The sequence below is a fragment of the Hyaena hyaena genome, unplaced genomic scaffold, assembly GCF_003009895.1.
Source record: "Hyaena hyaena isolate Hyena2069 unplaced genomic scaffold, ASM300989v1 scaffold_104, whole genome shotgun sequence".
Classification (NCBI taxonomy): domain Eukaryota; kingdom Metazoa; phylum Chordata; class Mammalia; order Carnivora; family Hyaenidae; genus Hyaena; species Hyaena hyaena.
The window spans coordinates 1,683,250-1,707,770 of NW_024080736.1; the positions used below are offsets into that span (position 1 = coordinate 1,683,250).

Here is a 24,521-nt window from a genome sequence, read left to right on the forward strand (position 1 = left end):
TATTCCCCCATGAGCCAATGAGCGTACCATGAAATGTGGGGGTGAGTAACGGAAAAATGAAGTCTGAAAAATGTTTGACATCATGTTCATTCTTTTAAGAATATGCATTATAGGATTTTGCATAACGGGCTACAACAAGACCACGGCCCCTGACAAAGCCATCTCCACAGGTCACGGATCCTTGGGTAGCCCTCCCGGGGACCAGCCTCCATTACCATGGACTTGATCTCTGCACAGGCCATGGAGGATTTCTCAGGGGCCGTGGCCTTTCCTTCTGTCTAGCCTCTCCCCCACGGGACTCCTCTAGGTCTTTTTTTTTTTTTTTTTTAATATTTATTTTTGAGAGAGAGAGAGATAGACAAGACAAAGCATGAGCAGGGAAGGGGCAGAGAGAGAGAGGGAGACACAGAATCCAAAGCAGGCTCCAGGCTCTGAGCTGTGAGCACAGAGTCTGACGTGGGGCTCAAACTCACAAGCCATGAGAGAATGACCTCAGCAAAAGTCAGATTCTTAACCAACTGAGCCACTCAGGCGCCCTTCATCTTTCAGTTCTAGGTCAACAGTCATTTATTAAATACCCGACAGTGTATATAAAACATCATGCTAGTAGGTTCCATTGAGTAGGTCCTATCCTTTGAGGAGCCACAGTCTTGGGGGAAAAGCTAGACATTCCAGTGGCAAACACCAGCAAGGCATAGAGTTTTCTGGAGGCAAGATGGGATAGGCCATCATTCAGCCCAGAGGGCAGGCTGGCACCAGAGTACCCACTAAGTTGGATGAGCTCTGAGTGCGGCTGACATTCAGACCAGAGGGCAGAGTGCATGGCCCTGGGCCATCCAGACAGACCAGCAATTGCAAAGAGCAAAGGCGAAAAGAAGGGCCTTGCTCTCTGGACTGGGGCCCCTGAGCTTGGTGTTCAGGTAGGAACAGGACACAACCATCTTTCACAAGGGACTTGATCATGAGATACGGGAGTGATAAAGTCACCACCTTTAGCAAGTAAAGATACAGAATGTCCTGTTGAATTTGAATTTTCAGATTAGTAGCAAACAATTTTTAGTATTTCTCAAATCTTGCATAGAATATACTTCTACTGGAAGATTACTCATCTTCTGTTCTTTTCTGGCAACCCTATGGGAGGGGGGGATGGCAGTGGGGCTCGTGTCTGAGACTCAAGGACAAAAATCAGGTTATAAGGACAGGGGCACATTGGTGGGCCAGAGGAAAAGGAGGAGAGTGAATTGTATGACTCGCCTTGTCCTAAAGTTAACGTGCCACCTTAACCCGAAAGGCCAATCCAATGACCTGTCAGAACAACTTAAGCACTTCCTGCCTCAGGTAGGTTTGGCTCAGGAAGTGAAATGGATTAAAGGGGGCAGGGCCAGGGGAAAGATTAGGTGAGAGCAGATGAACGCAGAACTGGCACTATTTCAAGGAATACCTGTGCTAAGTGTCGTGGTTGAAGCACAGAGCATTGTAGAAAGGAGAGTGAAATTCTGCCTGGAAGAAATTGGGAAGACTTCCTGGAGAAGGCGGGATTTGAGCTGGACCTTGGGAAGAGTAGAACTCCTATTTGCAGATACCCGCTGTGGCTTAGTCAGCTCAGGTTGTATAACAAAACACCACGCAGGGGGTGGCTTCAACAACACATGTTTATTTCTCACAGCCCGGGAGGCCGGGGGGGGGGGGGGGGGGGGGGGGGGGGGGGGGGGGGGGCACAGAAAGCAAACTCTGAACTCACCTTATAAGGACACAAATCCCATTGTGAGGGCCCCACCCTCTTGACCCCATCTAAACCTCATCACCTCTCCAAGGCCCTACCTCCAAACTCCATCAAATTGGAGGTGGGGGCTTCAGTGTATAAATACAGGATGGGGGGGGGGCGCCCGTCCCAAGCATGCACACTCCAGGCCCAGTGGGCAAGTGATGTTACTGGATCCTGGACGCCTGGAGGCCAGGTGATCGTGGCTTTGAATGTCACGCACCGTCTGTATTTAATTCTCCACAAGAAGCCACGTTGTTCCCAGCTAGTTCCCTTTGATTTTCCATCCTAAACATAGCACAGGTTTTCTTTCCGCCTTCTCAGGGGCTCGGGGGCTGGGTTTCTCCATCTGGCTGCAGGTGGGCTCCCTCAGGCCGGCAGTGGTCGGCAGTGGTCGTCCTGAAGCTGCCTCCCTCCCCTTGACTCTCACTCAGCCACGTTCTCACGCTCCCTGCCCATGACAGTTCCAGAGGAAGAGCTCATGCATCTCCCCGACTACAGGGTCCGCGCCCTGGATTTACAACAGATGCTTTCAATTGTCTTCATCCTTTTTTTCCTGTTGTAAGTGCTTTTCCATTGGCTTTTTTGTCCCCCAGTCCTTTAATCCTAAATACCTCTTGATGTCATTTCAAGCCCATATTTCCTGTCTGTGCCCAAAGTTTTGCCCAAAGCAAGACTTCTCCAATGGTGACTCCTAACTGGGATCACCACACCCTGCCCTCCCTACCCTCTGGGGATGCAGAGGGGCTCCTAATACTCTAGACAGCTGTCTGTTCTCATAGGATTAGCCCCGAGCAATGTTCATCTATTCCTAGGATCCCCTAGGTCTCCTATTGACCGTCCAGCCTATTACTGAGACCTCATGCAGCCCTCGTTTGTGATAAAAGCCAGACAAGAGAACTTTCTATTTAGGGTCATCTAAGGCTTCAACACGATCACAGCTCTCAAAACGTAAAAGCTTTTTCATCACCGCGTATGACTGTGTCATTAGGATTATGTGGAAATGCCATGTGCCCAGGAAGTGGAAAAAATATCTTTAGCTTGGTTATAGGAAAAAAATCTTAATTACACTGCAAAGGCTGACACGATGACCATTTTCCAGAGCACACACTCTGTAGCCAGTTCTTCAAAACCTGCCGATTCCTCTGTAGTTTGTAAAGTCACAAAGGAAGGTGCCCAGAGAGACTGGCTGCCTTCCAAAGTCACTGATTTTGTTTTTCTAGAGCTAAAAAAAGGGCACCACTGGACTACGAACCTAGCTCTGCACCATCGGTTCGTCCTTGGTCATGATAAGGGGGAAAAATTTTTTTCTTATTGGTGAGAATTTGAAAACTAAAGCGTATATAGTAAGTTGATAGCAGTGACCTAGATCTACAGTTACTATATATATTTGGGGGCCATGACTATCCCACTCCACCAAAATATCTTTTTTTCCCCTAAATTTTTAAGGCTCTTATTGTTTTATAGTAGGCTCTACAACCCAGTGCAGACCTTGAACTCACAACCTCGAGATCAGGAGCTGCCTGTTCTACCAACTTGAGCCTGCCAGGCACCCCCTCCACTAAAATATCTTTGAGGAAGAATCCACAGAAAAAGCAATGACAATGACATATGGGAAGCACCCTTGTATTAGTGAGAATGACTGCTGTTGGCCAAGATGCAGAGGCAGTGGTGGGCGGTCCAGCGTTCCTTGACATTGTCACATTGTTGTTAATTTAGTTGCAAAAGGTGAACAAGGTCAATTATAACAGACCAGGGAGAAGGAGATGACTCTTGAATGAGTAGCTCAAATGGTATTGAGCCACAGTGAGAGATGGGGTTGTTTGGGGTTGGTTCAGCCCAGCCAGGGAAAAGAGTCAAGCCTGCTCACTGTTGTGAATGTAGCATTAGTCACCCGAGGTGAACTCGGGTCGTCTTCCCAGGAGCGGGAGAGGGAGGCTGAGGTATTTTTCTGAAAGCAACTAACAGTTCTAAATAGGAACTTTACTTGAAATCTTGGCCTCACCAGGTCCCTGATAATTGAAAGTGCTGATTGATGGGTGGTGTGTGCGCAGACCAATGACCTCCATGCCTGTCAGGCTTTTCTTGAGCTCCCCCCTCCCCCACCTTCCACCGAGTCCCAACCAAGGGTAGTAGAAACTGCTGAATTACGTAACTAGGAAGTAGGTGCCAGTACAGAGAAAATACACTCACACCTGAACTCTAGGATTAGTCTTGTTCACATGGAAATGAGAGTACAATCTGGCCATCTCAACTTAGCTAAGAGAATGATGGCCCTTAAGCGTTCCTCCTTTGGAGTCATGGAGACAAGTTTGTAGGTATGGGGGTTTGATAGTTAGGAAATAACTTTTATCTCCATGTTGCAATTAACCCTGGGTATCCAGGGCAGAAGGTAATTGTGGTGGGCGGGGCAAGAGGTAGTGTCCCTTCTTTAGAAATGAGGCCATGTGAACTGGGACCTCATATGGATCAGGTCAGAGAAACAGTCTTCCAGTTGGGGGTGCAGATAAGCAAGGCAGCAATTAGCCACAGGCCAGAGGAGGACCCTCCCAGAGAAAGAAAAGAAAAAAGTCAGTGGAGATACAGGTCATGGCATAAGTCATAGACCATAAATAGTCAGAGTCAGAATAGCCAAGTTCAAAAATCTTGAAGGGTCAAGAGAATTTAGGTGGAAAAAGTCTAACACTGGGGTATGCAAAGCTACAAAGATTTAGTTATTGCAGGACTTGTCAGAGGCTTTACTCTTCTGCCATACATTGTGAATCTTCAAAAGGAAGCTGCAGCACTTCCCACACTTATTTGTCCTTGGGATCTTGGGTTTTCAAGGACAGCCTTCCAAAACTTAGGGGAACTCCAGAAGCTTCTCTCAGGGCTAGAGCCATTACATACCCACAAAATAGGTCAGTGGATCAATCCTATTTCAGTAAATGTTATTTTCTCTAAAATTTCAGTGAGTTTAATACATTGCATAATGATTACTGTTCCTCAAATACCAGTGGTTTGAAAGATTCCCAACCGTAATGACCTGTAAATATCTTTCCAAATGGTGCTGTGAGACCACACAGCAAAGGCAGCCCTGAGCGGAGACAACAGTGAGCTCATACATGCCGATTTGTTTCAGTTTAGAAAATTAACTGGTCATGGGGTGGGGGTGGGGGGGGAGACCAGTTGCAATCCAGCTGATTCACAGATGTGCCATGGTCCTTGTGCAGAACTAGAACTTGTCTCCACATCTCAGCAACCCAGTCAGTTGGTACCTGGTGACGCAGGAGCCTTAGGAAAGCAGCGTTCTTTGTCTGGCAGATTCCCTTTTCCGTTTCCTCTGGCTGTTCCCAAGCAGTTCTTTGTACTTCAAAGAAGATTAATTCAGCCATCTTGGGGGAGAGCACAGGCAACAAAATGGGCTTCTCTACCGTAACGGTAACATTTTGAAATTGTTTGCATTTTTTTTAAACAGTGCTCAGAACGACTTTACAGGGGTCAGTCATCAGGGAGAAAACACGTGTTTCATGGAACCTTCCTTCTCTTTTGTTTTCTGTTTTCCACTTGTGCACTGAAAATTGGATTTCTCTTCTCCGATTTATTAATACCTATGGAATTATGTTGAGTGTGTGTTGGGGAGTTAAGAGTAGTACAGCTGCACAGATTTTGTGGGGCAGATTTCGTTCAGTAAAAATACAATAAATTGCCTATAACTATGGATATACTGCAGTAGTAAATTTGGTGATCAAGTAAAGTGAGTGCAAAAGTGCCCCCATGTTTTTGACCCTCTAATCACTAAGATATTCTCAACTCTGTGCTATCTACATGAATGTAACCGTCTTTTCAGTTCCAAATCTTAACATTGATCTTTTTTTTTTTTTAATATTTTTTATTTATTTCTAGGAGAGAGAGAGACAGCGTGAGCAGGGGAGGGTCAGAGAGAGAGGGAGATACAGACTCTGAAATAGGCTCCAGGCTCAGAGCTGGCAGTCAGCACAGAGCCCGACATGGGGCTCGAACCCACGAACCGTGAGATCATGACCTAAGCGAAAGTCGGACGCTTAACCGACTAAGCCACCCAGGCGCCCCCATTGATCTTATTTTTAAGAGTGAGTATTTATATTTTTAAGTAAGGAATGTGCCCTGTTTGGTTCAGAGGGGTGGTTCTTAGAGATTTTAATTGAGAAGGCTTGTCATCTGAAAGTTCCTACGCAACCTATATATTTGGGGAGTCCCTCTGAGTCTTTCTCCTCTCTGTTATTTATTTACATGTATTTCTTTTTCATTTGATGAGTTCCGCCTGTCTCTTTAAATCCCTGCCCTACCTTTGTGTGTAGCTATCAGTATTCACAGGCATCTTCTGCTTAGTTCTCCTTGACCGGTCCAGCTTTAGATTGAGTGAGCCCCAATTTAGTTTCCCTGCTCGATTTTCATAGAAGCGCCGGCAGCACACCGTGCCCCATTGAGAAAACATATTTTCATTCATGTCTTCGCTGCCTCTCCCTCCTGGCCTTGCTTCTCCTGCGAGATGCTGTTACTCAGCTTGTCAGCGGACGGAAGAAGCTCCAGCGATGAATGAACTAATGAATGAACAGAGCCTCGGTGTAGGGTGCGGGCTGCCGAGGAGCCTCGCAGAGGCTGACATTCACTTCCTCGGTGGGGGCTGGAATACAGACAGATGTTTTCCTTCCACTCCCTCCCTTCCTCTCTTCCTCCCCCACTTCTCTTTCAGGCCCCACTCTTCCTGGCCACCTTTTTTCTTCCTGTGCAGCATATATTAGGGAAGTCACTCTGATACATCGTCATCTCTATCATTTACATGCAATCCCTCTCTCCTCTTTGCTTTAAAATTCTTCTTCTTGGGGCGCCTGGGTGGCTCCGTCCGTTAAGCGTCCGACCTCCGCCCAGGTCATGATCTCGCGGTTCAGGAGTTTCAGCCCCATGTCGGGCTCTGTGCTAACGGCTCGGAGCCTGGAGCCTGCTTCGGACTCTGTGTCTCCCTCTCTCTCTGCCCCTGCCCCCCACTCACGCTCTGTCTCTCTCAAAAATAAGAATAAACATTTTTTAAAAAAATAATTTAAAATTCTTTTCTTATTCTTTTTTTTTTTTTTCCACCTGGGATCCTCTTCTCACTTTTCTGGAACTATCTTTGCAATTTATTTCTCCAGCTGCCCCGTTACATTGCCACCCACCCTAGCTAGATGTAAAGTCATAGATGGCCCTTGGAACCCGAGAACCCAGTGGAAGCCCAGATATCCCCCACTTCCTCCCTGTGCATCTTTGCCTGTGTGATGGCTGAAATTCTGAGTAGATAGGAGGGACAGCTGGACATGTACCTTCTTGAAATTGGTGTGTGTGTGTGTGTGTGTGTGTGTGTGTGTGAAAGATCTGTACCCAGTAGAGAAGTTTATATATATAAATGTGTGTGTGTGTATATATATATGTATATGTAAAACACCTTACAATTATGGGGCAAAATTTCTGTCAAATTGGAAGGATAAAATTTACTAATCAAGATTAGAGGAGGGGGTGTCTGGTTGAGCGTCCAACTCTTGATTTCGGCTCTGGTCATACTCCCAGGGTCAAGGGATCAAGCCCCACATCAAGCTACATGCTGAGCATAGAATCTGCTTGGGATTCTCTCTCTTTCTCCCTGCCCCTCTCCCGCTCATATGTGCCCACGTGCACTCACTCTCTCTCACTCTCTAAAATAAACTAATTAATTAATTAATTAATAATAAAAAAACAAAGAAAAGGATTTAAAAACAGAGTAAAGGAAGTTGAGAGGTACTTTAAGATTTAGATATCTAAGAGCTGCCTCTACATACAGACTGGCCACCCATCGTCTCCTGTTTTACAGGCAACACAGTCTACAGCTCCAAAGTGCACAATGACAGTACATCCTAAATTCTCACCCTGATCTCACTAGACCTGTGGCACATTGTGTAGATCTCCTGCTGGTGAAAGTTGGAAACATTTGCAGATTCATATTTTTTAATGATCCCAGCTCAAGCTGAAATACCCTATATGGCCTTGGAGCACATTTAATATGATAATATAGAATATAGTACCAGAGAATCAATGTCTTCAGGGGAATTCCATTAGAGAAAAGGTCAAGTCTATATTGAGTTTAATGTTCATTGATAGCAAGGGGACACGTGTGCATGGAGACGGAACAAGATGGCCAGAGAGGAATGCATTGAGTTCCAGATAAAAGCTAAAAGGAAATGATCTTTTGAAAGCCTGTAAACACTTCATCTGCCCCACGCCAGCTTCTCAACTCTTCCATTTAATAGTCTTGTTTTCAAGCCTCCTTGGAAAGTTTGTCCTCAGATATGGAAGGATTCTGGCTAGTAACCAGGGATAAGACATCAAGCTCCTGAGCTCAGTCGTTGGTTTTCAGACTTTGCTTGTCTTGGTTCAGAAGGTTCCATGGCCACGCATCACCAGCCACCATGTCCCTACATAATGCTTTATTTGTAAAAAGAACTGTGGTGCCATTTAAAAAGCAGTTTGAACTCCAGGACTGTATCACCTCTGAGATCCGTCCTCATCCATGAACAAGTGTGATGGATGAGATGGGGACCATTTGAAGTAGCAATTTCCCAAACTTCCCTCACTTGAACCTCCTCCATCTACTCAACCATGCTCTTTATAATATGCTCCCCTTTAGGTTGAAGTGGACTAAAATGAAGAGAATTTTTGGAATACCTTGTGACTTCCGTTAGATCCCATATAGTTTGGAATCTCATTGATGTATTTATTTACAACTTTTTTTTTTCCTACTGAAAAAGCAGATATTTATGGTAAATTACAAGCATTATAAAAATGTGTATCAGGGAGCACCTGGGTGGCTCAGTTGGTTGAGTGTCTGACTTCAGCTTAGGTTATGATCTTGCAGTTTGTGAGATCAATTCCTGTGTCAGGCTCTGTGCTGACAGCTGAGAGCCTAGAGCCTGCTTCAGATTCTGTGTCTCCTCTCTCTGCCCATCCCCCACTTAACATTCTCTCTTTCAAAAATAAATTTTAAAAAATTAAAATATAAGAATATAAAAATGTATATTAAGGAAAATAAAAGGGCCTCATGATTTCTACTCATCTTCTCCATGATATTTTGATGTCTGTTTCTCCATGTTTTCTGTGCATATACTGACAGCTTTTTTTTTTTTAGCATGTTTTTGTTTTCTTCTTACAAAAATGAACCATCCTGCTTTACACTTTACATTTTAATGGCTTTAGAGTTCACCATACTGTACTTAACCAACCATCTGTTGGTGGTCATTGAATGTTTTTCATAGGACTAACAGTGTTATAATGAACATTTTTTTCCATCATAATATTTTTTACACCTGAGAATCTATATCCTTCCTTGAGTCCTGAGCAGGGATTTGAAAGCATTTCACAGAGGGAATTAACTTAAGCCATCATATTTAAAGTCAGTTTTTGAAAATGATTGTATTTGAAAGGTACTAGGATATTTTGGCATTTAAAGGGATATCACTGTGAATTTCAATGAATAATTATTTCCCCAGTTTATCTTTTTTTTTTTAACGTTTATTTATTTTGAGAGGGAGAATGCAAGAGGGGGAGGGGCAGAGAGGAAGAGAGAGAATCCAAAGCAGGCTCTGCACTGACAGCGTGGAGCCGAATGCAGGCCTCGATCCCACAAACCTTGAGGTCATGACCTGAGCCGAAATCAAGAGTTGGACACTTAACCGGCTGAGTCACCCGGCGCCTCCCAATTTATCTTTCGAGTAAACAGTTGGTTTCATCTTCGGGCTTGTTTGGAGTAGGACACCTCCATCATTTGGCAGATGTACACACACATATTTTCTCAGCTCTCAGGGCCACAGGATGAGATGAGAAGCCAAGCCAAACCTTAGTCACCATCACCCCGACCCGATTGCTCAACTCCTCACAAAGCACTCGTGTGCTTCCCTAGTGCCCAAGAGGCAGCAGAACGGAGGGTCACAAGCACGAACTTCCTTGTCCAACAGCTTGAGCTGAATCTCGCTCCATCACATAAACGTTCTGTGATCTGGGGCATGTGACTTAACCTTTCCATCTCATCTGTAAAATAGTGATAATAGTACATCCCTCATCGAGTTGTATGAGGGCTAAGAGTTAACAAAAGAATTATTATAGATTGAATACTTGGAATAATGCCATACTATGGTCATCGTTAACCTCAGCGTTGGACCACATCTGTCTCAGTGTGGGTACAAAGTATGTTGACTGTGGTTAACCTGCGTCATTATTTTGACCCAAAGATACACCAAAACTTCCCAAGGTTAAGAAACACCCAGGCAGTAAGTAATAAATGTTGGCAAGGATGTGGAGAACCTGGGACCCTCGTATCAGGAATGTAAAATGGTACAGTCATTTTGGAAAACCATCTGGCATTTCCTCAAAAGGTTAAACGTAGGGGCGCCTGGGTAGCTCAGTTGGTTGAGCCTATGACTTTGGCTCAGGTCATGATCTCACAGTTCATGGGTTTGAGCCCCAGCCCCCTGCACCTCCCCGGCCCGAGCTCCACACTTACAATGTGGAGCCTGCTTGAGAGCCTCTCTCTCTCTTCCTCTTCCTCTGCCCTCCCCCCACTCACCTTCTCTCTTTAAATTATACTGGAAGAGGGGCACCTGGGTGACCCAGTCGGTTAAGCATTCAACTCTTGACCTCAGCTCAGGTCTTGATCTCACGCTTTGTGAGTTCAAGCCCCGTATCAGGCTCTGACCTGATAGCATGGAGCCTGCTTGGGATTCTCTCTCTCCCCCTCTCTCTGCCTCTCCCCCACGGCGTGAGTTCTCTTTCTCTCTCACTATCTCAAAAATAAATAAACATTTAAAAATGTAAAAAGAAAGAAGAAAGAAATATACTGTGAGAGAGAATGTGATTTTTACTTTTCTTTGTCAACTGCTGTGGGATGGGATTACTACCCTTTAGCTCATGGTTTTCCTCAGGCTCTGGGGGCTGTGGGATTATATAGCAGGACAGTAACGGTGATCCTCTACGTGAATGGTACCCATTCTTCCAGAAGTTTTGCCACTGCACGTTTCTGAAGTGCAGCCCCCTGGAGAGCTCACATTTGACTCTCTGGCCCAGGTCTCTACAGCCACCACCCCCCTCCCTGCGCACGTGTGGGGACTGCAGAAAGGGCTTCCAGCACCACCCAGAAACTAACTACGAAATTCCCACGGGCTTGCCCCTTTCTCTTTAAGACTTGCTGACATTTAGTTTTCTTCTTGTAAGTGTTTCTGGTTGCCATAGCAACCCTAATCAATCACCGGACTAAAAATAGCCCTTTCATTTTTCCAAAGCATGTCTGTAGTGAATTGAAAATCCAGCCCTGCCACGCATGTTGCGCAGGCTGCGTTCGTTTCCCGACCCTGAACCTGGGAGTTGCTTGGTCTGGAAATGATTCTTGCAGAAGCCGAGGAAGGTACCTCACTTGTTTTTCTTGGCATTCTTTTTCCCCAATGCAGATTCTCTTCCAGCAGATCCAAGCACATGCGTTTAAATGTTCAACAAAGAACCATCACTTTCCCACACATTCGGCTTTAGGTGCTAGAGATTTCACGGGTACCCGGCGGCCTCCTCGGCTGCCATTGCGTTGGGAAGGCAAATGAAAGATGCACAGATACTGAGTACAAAGGAAGCTCGGTCATAGCAGGAGCAGACGACAGCAGCCCTCCTGAGCTTCTCCTGGCTCCGGAGGATCGGAGCTAGCAAATCAAAGTGGGATGACGGCAGAACTGCCTCGTTTCTCTGATTTCTCCATGACGCTGCTACTGTTTTTGCGAGGTTAGGGGCACAACAGACCTTGGGTGTGAGAAAGTGAATATTCGTTATGATTCTCCCGGCCAGGCTGCTTTTCTCGTCAAGAAGAGAAAGGGAGAAAGAGATTTTTCATGAGATGGAAGATTCCAGATCTTGAGAGGACCCCGGGGAGGCAGGAGAGCAGAGAGAGGCTGACATGACTCATGACGTCCCCCAGGCTCTGGGGGACTCGGGCATTTTATTGCCTCTCTCCCTGCCTCATCTTGCCACCCCGGAGTCACTGGCCCAGTCTCCTGCCTGTGAGCAGGGTCATCTCGTGGGACCCCTGGGGCTCCCAGATGCTGTTTTTTGATGCTATTTTTCAGCTTGTCTGAGCCTCAGGTTTTGTAATAAGGCTGAGTGAACGCGCAGGCGTGAAGGCTTTGCATCTAGGAAAGAAGAGAGTTCCCAGGGGTCCTGGTAATCTTGTTTCCCTGCCTGAAGCTGGCAGGGGGCCGAGGGTAGCAGAGGAGAGGTCAGGGGATCAGGGCCCTGCCCGGAGGCAGGAGCTCCCAGGCCTTTATGAAAAGGGGGACAGCGTGGACCTGGACGATAGGACGTGTCCTCAACAGCACGACAGACCCGGCGGCAGCACGAGGCGGAGAAAGCCCAAACCCCTCTGGCGTGGCCACCGCCCAGGGCGCTGGAAGAACCAGCCAGGTGTCTTCTTGCACCGCACCTGCTCGCCCACCGCCTCCCGGTGGGTCCGCGCACCGTGCAGCGGGGATCACCCCACCCGACTTGGTTTCCCCCCACATAGTCTGTGGGGGTTCGTGAGGACAGTGCAGTGGGCGGGCCAGCTTTTCCCCGACGACCTGTCCTGGCAGATACTACATGGCCGTTTGTTAGATCATTCAGTCTTCACCCCACGATGATGAAGTCAGTATTGTCTCCATTTTGTGGATGAGAAAACTAAGGATCAAAGGGATTAAGGAATTTACTGTGAATCCCATGGTAATTTGTAAAAAAAAGAAGTTGGGGTTTGAAGTAACGTCCATTTCACTCGAAAACCTGTATTCCTTCTACCGTATTCTTGCCTCCCGCAAGAATTCATGGCAAGCTTAGTGCCATGAATTACCTGCAGATATCACCCTGGGCCATAAGTAGTGGTCATTGACAAAGCAGTTGACGTCACAGCCAGAGCTAAGTTCGAAGAGGACAAATTCTCCATTTCCTGAGTCATCTTCAGACTTCAGCATGGGTGATGTTTTACTTGGATGAAAGCCGAATGGGTGATTTGAAAGGGAAGCAGTGGTTGGATTCTTGAGGTTGGGTGTCATATCAGCTTTTCTATCATCACGTAACAAATTTCCCACAAACTTAGCAACTTCAGACAACACAATTGTATTGTCTCAGGGTGACTCCTGGGCGCAGGTTGGCCAGGTACTGGCTCAGAGTCTCACCAGGCTGGGCTCCAGTCTCATCCAAGGCTCAGGGTCCTCTTCCAAGCTCACTAGTTTTTTGGCAAGTTTCGGTTCCTTGGCTGTTGGTGGACCAAAGTCCGCTTTTCCCCTTGGTCTCTCTCGGCTCCTGGAGGCTCCCCTCCGGCTCAAGCTGCATGGTCCTGTCACTTCTTCAACAAAAGACGTCTTCTATAATGTACCATCAGCCAATCACCTTGGTAGTCTAATCAAAGGGGCTACCACCCTGTGGTGCTCACCACTGTTGCCCACACTTTAGGGGAAGGGACTGTGCCAGGTGTGTATACCAAGGGCTGGGAATCTTGGGGGCCATCTGAGAATTCTGTCTGCCGTGAGGGTTTTAGCCTTTCCTTCATGTTGTCGTGGGCCAAATGGGACTTGAAGTGTTCAGTGTTCCCAAGTGACGGTGCCACAGGGAGCTTAGGGGTCCTCTGAATCCCTTGGCGCCTTGCAGGTTCAGCCACTGGGGGACACTCCCGATGCGTCCCTCCTGCGGCCTGTTCCAGGTGGTTGTGTCCAGGTTCCCTTTTTCTTCCCTGCTCCCACACTCCTGAGCGTTCCGTCAGGCCCCGATGGAAATGTGTCTGAATCTTTAGGGGATGCCACACGTTTGGAGAAAGTCTAGGTTGGGAAGGTGGGGTGCTCCGCTCTGAGCTATGTGCGAGTGACCAGGTTAGATGGTGTGTTCCTCGCTGGAACAAAGCCCTCCAACACAGAAGCTTTGATGCCCGAAGAGACTGGGTGACTGTGACGTATGCCATTCCTGGTGACAGCAGGGAGTGGGGAGGGGGTCTTCTTGATGGAACAGTGTTGCCAGCTTATCTTCTGTCCAGACACCCGGTCAGCTCATTGTGATGATGGACAAGGAGATAAGTGCTGTGACAAAGGTAAAAACCAGAATGCTACCCCCACACATGGGGTCAACATTCTGATGTGGAATTAGAGATGGGCTTTGGGCAAGATTTAGGAAGGAGACTTCAGGCTGAGAGAAGTATAGGTAGGAAAACAACAACAACAACATGGCAGCCTGAAGTCTTCCATGGAGTGGGGAGCGCTCTTCTGTGACCGACTAGGGAGGATTACATGGCAGAGCCATAAAGAAAATTAGGATCAGATACTGAAGACTCTAGGTCTTACCTTACCTTTGAGGACGGAGGCTGAACCACAGGTTTTAGGGGTTCATTGGATGTGATGGGTGAGTGTAGTGGATTGAATCACGTCCCCTCAAAATTCGTGTCTGCTGGAACCTCAGAATGTGACCTTTTTGGAAATAGGTTCTTTGCAGATATAATTAGTTAAGGACCTCAAGGTGCAGGATGGAATCACCCTGGATTTAGGATGAGCCTAAAGCTAGTAACTGGTGTCTTATAAGAAAAGGGGAGGGCACCCAGAGAGAAGGTGATATGAGGCCACTGGCAGAGACAGGAGGGATGCAGCCCCAAACCAGGGAGCCCCTGGGGCCACCAGAAGCTGAGAGAGGAAGGGAAGGGTTCTCTCTGGAGCCTTCTGAGGGAGGGCAGCATTGTCAACACCTTGATTTCAGACTTCTGGCCTCCAGAACTGAGTGGGTAAAGTCCTGCTGCGTTACACCACGCACTTGTATTGATTTGTTATGGCAGCCCTCGGAAGCTCATACAGTGCGGGAGAACATTCGAATTCAGGATGGACCTCTCAGTTTGGCCTCTTATTGGGGATGACCGGCAGGCAGCTGCGTATGTGAGAAAAGCAGGTGGGATTGGACGTCAGCTTGGGAGGCAGCCAAAAACATGGTCTAGGAAAGTGAGGGGCAGATGAGATCACCAGGGGAGAGGGTTTGGTGCAAAAAATAGGGCAGAGGACACAATCCTAGGAGACCCCTTCATTGAAGGGGCAGAGGAGGGAACGGAAGGTGGAGAAGGAACCGCTTTCCAGGAAAGTGGAATTCTTGACTCATGCGGAACAGTATAGAGAGTTCCTCAGGGTGTGGACAACAGGGAGGCGATGCTGGTTTGAAAATTCTTTGACACTCGGTTGTTTCCATACCCTGTTGCTCTGGTTGAGAAGAGGTGACAAGTGTAAAAACAGCAGAGCACAGGTTACTCTTTTAATAGAGTTTGATGTGGAGAAAAAGAGAAATGGAATTAATTGTAGATGAAGGAAGGATCACCAAGGGACCTTGATACTAGTTTTATAGGAAGATGACATTTTTCATGATATTTTTAGGTTAGAGGAAGGAAGCAGGGAGAAGATGCAAATAATCAATGAAACAAGTTTCCAGGGAAGAGACTTAAAATTTTTTACCGTGCACCTGCTATGTGCCAGGCACTGTGCTGGGGTTTACTCAAATGATGTCAGTGATCTTCCTAACACTCCTACAGAGTAGAGAAGGGTTGTCCCCATTCTGTTGAGCGGAAACTGAGGCTGGGAACGCCCTAATAATTTGCCCAAGTCCATACATCTCAGATTTGAGCCTAGGTCTGCTGCTCTCGCTGCCTCGGTTCTTCTCGTTACATTCTTTCCCACCAGAATACAGAAAGCAACATCTTTCTCTGATTCCCAAGGAATAAGAAGCAGCATAAAGAAATAAGCAGGTTTGCTGTGGGGGAGAGGGAAGTTGTTGGTGTTTCTATCACATGGGCTCCTTAAACTATGAATCAAAACTCCTAGCTGCAAGGGAGGAAGATGGAAAGGGGAGGGGAGGTCCTAGAGAAGGGAAGGGATTTATGATAACCTCAGCAGTGACACACAATAGGAAGCCAGCCGGGGAGGAAAGAAGAACCTTGCTTGGGGGCGCCTGGGTGGCTCAGTAGGTTAAGCATTTGATTTAGGCTCGGGTCATGACCTCACGGTTCGTGGGTTTGAGCCCCGCGTTGGGCTCTGTGCGGACAGCTTGGCTCTGTGCGGACAGCTAGCTCAGAGCCTGGAGCCTGCTTCAGATTCTGTATCTCCCTCTGCTCACGCTCTGTCTCTCTCAGAAATCAACAAAACATTTAAAAATTAAAAAAAAAAAAAAAAAAAGATAGACTTCTAGCCTGAATGTTTTTAGTGGTCACTCTGGAAATGCCCCAGGCCAGGATCTTCCACATTTCAACGTGAAACACCATGCCTCTGGGGCTCTGAGAACCAGCCATCAGATATCCCATGCGGATTATCAGTCCCAAACCACTGCGGTAGGGGAAGACCTTGACCAGCCCAAAGTTGACCTGTCCAATCCGGGTTTTCCCCGCTGCCCTGCTGAAGGCAGGTGCGCTCCCCGCCTCTGGCAGGATTGCCATTCTGATATGAAAATAACCTAAGTCCTGGACTCAAAAATAACAGCATCTGCTAATTTGCATAAGAGTTTTGCATTTCATATTTGGGTTGAATACCCAGATTCATTTGTTTGGCCTTAGTTATGTGGTTTAGAGGTGCACGATACAAACTCCTTGCGGGGTTCCACTCGGATGCACCCACACCCAGCTCCCCACCCAAGACGGCTCTGTTCTCTCGCCATCTGGCTCTGTGCACGCATTGAATTGATTCTCAGATGAATTATGGGTTAAAAAGGACCAGTCGGTTTGCCGGAAGGCTTGATATTTGTAAAAGGGTCCTGGCAGGTGTCCCTCTCTAGGTTCACATGTCAAGAGCTCCGCCATGGGGTTCTGAGCCGCTCCGATCCCTCTAGGGCCTCGATTCATGATGAACGGCCCCTCCTTGGGTCCCCCAGGGACAGAGCGTGTGAGGGCAGCAACTATGGAGTGAGAGATTTGAGAGGAGACAGCAAAGAAGGTGTTAATGACTAATCACAGATCCTCGTTCTCCATAAAGGCAATTACTGGGATTGATTGTTTCTGTGTTTCCTTAGTCACGGTTCAGCTTGCTTGTTTCACCTGGATTGAGACAGATGAACGCCGAATGCACACAGTCACGTGATGTCAGAATTATCCATGTCACGTCCAAGGCCTCTGCCTTCCTGTGCACATGCCACTGGGGTTCTGAACCAGGCTGAAAGGGGGCCCTGGACTTGGGGGGACGAAGCACATGGGGTGAGGGATTGTAGACTTCTGGATTGTAGACAGTGGCTACTATCCACGCACGGGCTGATCCAGTGGCTGTCCGGTGCGAGCCCGCATCTGCAGCCCCTGGAAGGCTTGGGAAACACAGGTGCCCGGGCACCTTCCCTGGGGGTTCTGATTCAGTGAGTACGGGGTAGGGCCCAAGAATCTGCATTTCTGACAGGTTCTAGAAAGCTGCTGCTGCTACAGGTTTGGAGACGCCACTTTGAGAACCAGCTTGCGGGGGGGTGGGGGGTGGGGGATGAAGAGTGAGGACACTGGGCCTTGTAACTAGCCTTGTTATCTTGACGCTACTGTTTACGAGCTGTGTGATCATCAGCCATTTACTTAACGTCTCTGTCTCCATTTCCTCATCTCTAAAGCAGGGACGATAACAATAGTTATAATAGAATAAATGAACGTAAACTTGGACGCACTTAGACCAGTGCCTGATATATAGAATATGTGCTCTGTGCACGTGGCATAAATAAATAAAGGAGCCAGACTCAGGATTGTGAGCATATCAGCGGGAGTCTCATTTCTCTGACACCTGCAGCTCCCAGTGGAGTTGCTGGGTCATTTTACCTATTAGTCTTCAATCCCGTCTCTGGTGGCCCAGAAAGTCACTGCCCAGCTCAGTGCCAGCAGGAGGGAGGTTACATCAACATCCATCAAAGTCCTCTTCTCAAGTCACCTTAACCCTTGAAATCCACTTAATACACAGACTGTGGTTCAGTGAGACGGGGAGGGGAGGGCAGTGTGCTTTTGGGGTTTCTCTCCCTCGTGCTGGCAAAAAGAGGGGCTGCCTTTTACGTCAGGCTTAGCTGCAGCCTGGTACTGATTGTTGTCATTTGCTGAAGGCCGCCTCTGTGCCCAGCACTTTCATGGTTTACACGCATGATGATTTAACCCTCAAAAAGTCACTCTTAGGTAATAGTTATCCCCGTTTAAATACGACCGGGGCTCAGAAAAATTAACTGGCTTGTCCAAAGCCACATAGCTATCAAGTGGTAAACTCAAAACAAAAAGCCAGGTGTGTCTGACTTAGATAATTCATTATCTTAAAGCTCCTTCCCTTGCTTTATGGGAATATTTCTATGAAGGTGAAGGCTGGGCTCCCAGCAGTGGCAGCTTCTCCCCCCACCCAGAGGTCAGCACCCCGGGACTGGACCTGCCTCTGTTTTCGGCGTTTGCTTTTCCAAAGCCTGTGGTAGGACTCACAGAATGTATTCTTTCTGGAAATGGACAGCGTGCCTCCCATTGCTTGGTTATTCTCTCGGGCCTGGCTTCTGGATGCGATTGTGTTCATGTTGCCAAAGGCAGCTTTTCTCTCTGAATTTGGATGTTGACCCAGTATCTTAACTTTGCTGATGGAGAACAGTGCTCCCCACATGGTGGTCAGGGGAGCCTCCGTGGCTGTACTGAGGATGTGAAGGGAGGAAGAATGGTATGCTAATGAAACGTTCCTGTTTTTCCATAGTGTTCGTTTCTGCCGAAATTCTCCATTCATATAGAAACCAAGTATGAAGACAACAAAGGAAGCAACGACCGCGTGAGTAGAGCCCCCATGGGTTTTTTTTTTAATAATGTATTGTCAAGTCGGCCAACGTACAGTGTATATAGTGTGCTCTTGGTTTTGGGAGTAGATTCCCGTGATTCATCACGTACGTACAACACCCAGTGCTCATCCCAACAAGTGCCCTCCTCAGTGCCCGTCACCCATTTTCCCTGCCCCCTTTCACACTCCACCCCCATCACCCCGCAGTTCGTTCTCTGTGTTCAAGCATCTTAAGATTTGCCTCCCTCTCTGCTTGTGGCTTGTTTTTCCTTCCCTTCCCCTATGGTTTTCTTTTAAGTTTCTCAGATTCCACATACGAGTGAAAACATGATCTCTGTCTTTCTCTGACAGACTTATTTCACTTAGCGTAATACCCTTCGGTTCCATCCATGCTTGCAAATGGCAAGATTTCTTTTTTTCTTTTTCATCGCCGGTTGTAGTCCATTGTGTATATACACCACATCTTCTTTATCCATTCATCAGTTGATGGACATGTGTGAAGCCCCCATTTTGTACTGTGCCCTCATCCCCTGGGCTCTGAGAGTCGAGGCACTTTTCACGGCCCCTTGGGTGGCCAGGCCCAGCACCCAGCAGGAGGATCTGTGCCTAGGACCTCAGAGAAGCTCTGACATTTGCTTTCTGGGGCCATTTCCCTGGGATTTGTCCTCAGAATTACTTTGTAGTCCAGCCTTTCTTCCCATCTTTATGTACTTTCCATGGGCCTCTGTGCAGAAATCTCTGTGGCCTGGAATGATTGTCACTGGCATTTGAGGGGGATGGTGGGGACCTTGAACTCCAGGATGTGGTTTCGGATCATTGGATTGAGCATACGTCTTCTTGGTGACTATTAACTTTACTTAGAAAAAATGAATACCAAACAAATTTACGTGTGCGTATTATATATATTTTCTGGACTTAGCTTATGTTCACATATATATACAAACACACACACATATATCCCACATTAAAATCAGTGTACTCCAGGGTGCCTGGGTAGCTCATTCAGTTAAGCATCTGACTTCAGCTCAGGTCGTGATCTCACAATTCATGAGTTCGAGCCCTGTATCAGGCTCTATGCTGACAGCTCAGAGCCCAGAGCCTGCATCTCCCTTTCTCTCTGCCCCTCCCCTACTCACACTCTGTCTCTCAAAAATGTTAAAAGATTTTTTAAAAAAAAATCGGTGTACCCCTCCTGTAAAATATTTACCTTATGGGGCATTCTGACTCTTAGTAGATTTCAGCCACAAACTTTGTTTGTTAGTATTGACCAGAATCCGTCTTCCGACCTGGTCTTTACCCCAGCCTCTTTCTGTTGGGGCAATATAATTTTGAATTGCCTTCTCTTGGGGAGTGGGTGTTTTGACCTATCAAGAGCCTCACCCTGAGACTGGGCTACAGGTTCCATCAAGACCCACTGAGAGAAGAGTCTGGATCGAGAAGCTGCGTGTCTTCTATGTCATTTACATGGTTTGCATTTGTAAATGATGAAGACTGACACTGGGTCATCATGGTCAAGAGAGAATTTCCTGACTAGGTGATCCCCTTTGGTGCCTTCACAGAGCCAAGGGAATGCAAAACAGGATGCAGAAAGTTGTGGAGGTAACTAAGTGCCATGAGGCAAAGGTCTAAGGGGACTCCTAAGCATCGGCAACTTGAAATCCTTACTCAGTCACTGAAAAGAACTAAGAAACCTTTTAGGAAGAATAGCTTTGGCCAGGCCTACTCTATGGTTCTTTATATTGATAGCTAATAGAAATATCTTCTAGAAAGTTCCTGCCTGTGGCAATAACAAATTCTTCTAGAAGGTATAGGTGTATCCGTGGGGAACACAGGTTTCCCTTTCAAGGTGGAGTCTGCCTGGACAGAGCTTGAGTGGTCCCCAAGGAGCGTCATTCAAGAGCTACGTTGCACACCAGCTTGGGGTGGGAGGAGATTCTTGTATTCAGTCAGTCTTCAGCAAGGGCATATCAGGCACCTTCTATTTACATGTCACTGTACGAGTTGTATGCATGGTATTAAAAATGCAGACTCATTTCTCAAACTTGAGGTACTCCTAGCTTAGTTGGGGGAAAAAAACCAATATAATAAATAATTTAAAATAGTAGCACAATAATGGGCTTCTCTTCCTTCCGTGTAAAGAGTCACCACTGCTAAACCCTGAGAGTGGAAAGAGCTTACAGAGCGGCATTCCATAATGAGCCCTGTATAGTGGTCCCCCTTTTGCTGGAGAGGCTACATTCCAAGCCCTCCAAGGGATGCCTGAAAGCGCAGGTTTGGTGAACCGTATATACACTGTTTTTTTCTACATATATGTACCTATTATAAAGTTTAATTTATAAATCAAGCACAAGTAAGAGATGAACAACAGTAATAAAATAGAACAATATTCTTTAGTAAAAGTTATATGAATGTGATCTCTCTCTCTCAAAATACCTGATTGTACTCACCCTTTCTTGTGATGATGTGAGATGATAAAATACCTTCGTGATGACATGAAGTGAGGTGAATGATGTAGGCAGAGCGTCGTACGATTGGGCTGCTATTGACCTTTTGGCGATAGGTCAGATGGAGGTTCATCTGTTTCCAGACCACGGTTGACCTGGGTAACTGAAACCATGGAAAGCGAAATGTGGATAAGGGGATATTTCCTATATTTGCAGGGACTGACTTGGCTTGTGCCTGGTCCCTTCAGCTTCCTAAACTAAGTTAAGAAACCTAGAGTTTATCAGGGGTTGGCAAATTACCTTTTTTGTCAATAAAGTTTTATTGGAACACAGCCACACTCTCCCACTTGTGTATTATCTAAGCTGCTTTCATGCTATAACAGCAGAGTTTTATAGTTGCAACAGAGCTCATGTGGCCCATAAAACCTAAACTACTTACTACCTGAAAAACATTTCCTCGCCCCTGGTTGGAAGGACTCTAATCAGAACAGCACCCAGCAGATCTCAGAATTTGACCACTTGATAGTTCTCACCAGCCGTCCCAGCCAAACAAATGTCCTCTCCAGAATTCCTGGAACTTTCCAGAGGAGAGAGGAATGCCCCTGGCCGGGGTGCTCTCCCCTTACATAAGTTCAGGATCTCCAGTGGTTAGCATCCCTTGGTGGTTGGTAACCTCAAGGGGAAAGTTTGGAACCATATCCCTGTCAGCAGTCTGAATTAAGAGGTGGTGACCAACTACATTAAAACCTCAGTGTCTAAAATAATGTTATATTGTACATTAAACTTGAACCCTTGGTAAAATAATTTTACCCTTGATGAAATTTTATGATTGGAAATCAGTACAGAGTCCAATGCGGGGCTCGAACCCATGAACTGTGAGATCATGACCTGGGCCGAAGTCAGACGCTAAACTGACTGAGCTTCCCAGGTGCCCCTACCCTGTATGATTTTTAATGGCTGCACTGTATTCGATACTTACATGTACTTGAGATAGGCTTGAACTTTTTGATGTTTTGATGTAGCTGAGGACCAGCTGGTGTTAGGGAGCAGACATGCCTGAACTGCGTTATGCAGCACAATCTGAAAATAAGGGGGGAGATGTTTTCAGATGTCTTTTACTCTTTACAAACAAATTCCCCTGCTTTCTCTTTTCCTCTGTGGCTCTGTCCCCATGAATAGACGGTACCTGCTCCATTTATAGAGGTGTGAGGTTACATGCAGGCTCGCCATGACCCTCATAGGTTGATAGGACCGGCGTGATCTTCTGGTTTATTCGCTCTGCTTAATTCAAATAGTCAAGAAAAATGTACATGGTTGTCATTTTATTATCTTGTATCCCTTTGTGACAGGTGCTAAGCTCTTTTCACTACTCTGGTAGGACTTTGAAATCCCAGGTTAGCCACCCTAAAGTCAGGATCCGTGGTTGCCATCAGCATCCTATGCCCTTGCTCTCTGAGACCTAGGTTGGTCCACAAGAGAAGTGCTGAGTCCCCAGGGACTTGTATGCAGTCCTTGTCAACACAATTTCCTTCCTCCAGGAGAAATGCCAGCGATTGTCCCCTGTATTGCTGCCTCCTCCCCAGCTTGCTGACTCAGTGACTGCCCATGGGGCCCTGGGCCTCATCTCTCTGTCGTGGCGCCCAACTTGTCTAAGTCCCCACCCCAGCCCCTGCCTGGCTCCACTCCATAGATCCCCAAGTCTTGCTCTGGACCAGAGACGCCAACCCCGGCTTGATTAGACTTCTTTGCCAGTTCGCTTTCCTCCTGATTTCCATATTCAACAGCAGCTGCTGGTCACCACCTGCTTCAGGGTTGTTCCCCAGGTGGCAGAAAAGGAAGATTATTTTGGTTTTCTTTCACACTGGTTAATGCTTCAAAATCAGAATGTGTCAAATATATATTTATGTAATAATACTGAAATTATTAAAGGATAGCTTTGTCCAGGGGTTCAAAACTAGAGCCTTCAGCAGATGATGTGTGCTAGCATGTTCTTTTTCTGTTCAGGGAGCAGTACGGAGTTGTTGGTGGGAGGCATGGTTAGTTGCTAGAGAACGTAGCAGAGTAGTGGAGTATTTCTCTGGTCTTACTGCTTTGCCAAATTATTTAATAAACTCAGTTTATTTCGTTGCATTTTCTGGGTGTATAGTCTTATCATTCCATCCTTCATACTGCTGTCTGTACCCTGTTTCTTCCCCTACCTGCCAAAAATTTAATGAAATTGATGACAGACGATAAGAAGCAATAATTAAATTGAAAGACGCTAGTGATAATCCTATTGATTAGTGATTGAATAGAGGACATGTTGCTATCCCATTATCAATTACTATACAAGTAATTTTTTTATGTGTCCTGATATCAAGTGAAATAAAAGGTAATGGATGACTAGCTATAAATATCTTCTTCTTGTTAAAATAAAATGCATATATTGATGATTGTGAAAACCCCGTAAGTTGTGATTACATTAACCAGGCACAGTGGGAAAGTTGTCTTAAATTGAAGCCCATTTATTTTATGCGCATAATGATGAGACTTATTTAGGTTTTAGTTGGTGCTTGGGAGGCTGGCACCATGCCAAGGTAGAGTTCTGTTGTTTATCCAAGGCCATAAATCTAGATCTGGGAGAGTCCGTGTGTAGCTGCTGCTGGGTGGCTGTGACTCTGTGGGGTTAATGGGGAGCCAGCCGCCTTCCTTTACTTCCTCTTCCAAATAAAGTCAGCACCATTTAAAGCAGTGGCTCTCCACCTTGGCTGCACACTGGACTCACCTGAGAAGGTTGAACAACAGCTCGTGGCTGAGTTCCATCCCTCCGGGATTTTGATTTGATTGGCCCTGAGTGCAGACTGGGCTAAAGCAGCTAAGACACATGAAGGATAGAACATTAGCCCTCTAGGAATGCCGAAGTCTCCAATCAGGAATGTCCGCAGTTTGGGAGAGTCCATCCATCCTCCAGTTAAAGCCGATATGTTCTCTTTGGGGTGAGTAAGATAGGCAACTCCTCCCCTGGCACTCCCCCACCCCCATTTGAGGATCTGGACCAATGGCCCTCACTGGTGGCCACATATTAAAGTCACCTGGGAAGGCTTAGCCCTCACTGATCCCACTCTCGCCCCTTCATGGGTCTGATTTCATTTGTCTGGGTGGGATCCAGCCATTGGGATTTGTAAAGCTCCCCCAGGTGAATCTAAGATGTGTCCAGGCTAAATTTTTAAAGGAAATATTAAGTGCTATTTAAAACCAACTGTGAACACTTAGAAAATCAGGTTCTCCCAATGTTTTCCCTTCTCTGTACCGCAGGAAACAGAACAGTTTACAGAAAGCATGTTTATATAACCACCAGCACCACACACATACACAATAAAGGGGCCTTAGGGCACCATATTTATTCCTGTGTAGCCATTATTCCTCAGCAACAAGACTCCTCTGATCAGATGGAAAGAATGTCCAGCTTAGTTCCTGGAAGTGTGAGTCTGTGTCCTTCACAGAGCTCTCCTTGGAGGCTGCCTAAACGTGGTATGTGGATCTATT

At 46.6% G+C, this 24,521-nt stretch overlaps 1 protein-coding gene across 3 annotated transcripts in view; it reads left to right on the plus strand.

Moving 5' to 3' along the window:
• PITPNC1 (phosphatidylinositol transfer protein cytoplasmic 1) overlaps positions 1-24,521 on the plus strand; it is a 263,091-nt gene that overhangs the window by 152,932 nt on the left and 85,638 nt on the right. For all 3 annotated transcript variants that reach the window (XM_039235924.1, XM_039235923.1, XM_039235926.1), the window contains one exon: positions 18,475-18,546. In XM_039235924.1, the coding sequence (XP_039091855.1) occupies positions 18,475-18,546 (72 nt within the window). The remainder of the gene's footprint in view (positions 1-18,474; positions 18,547-24,521) is intronic.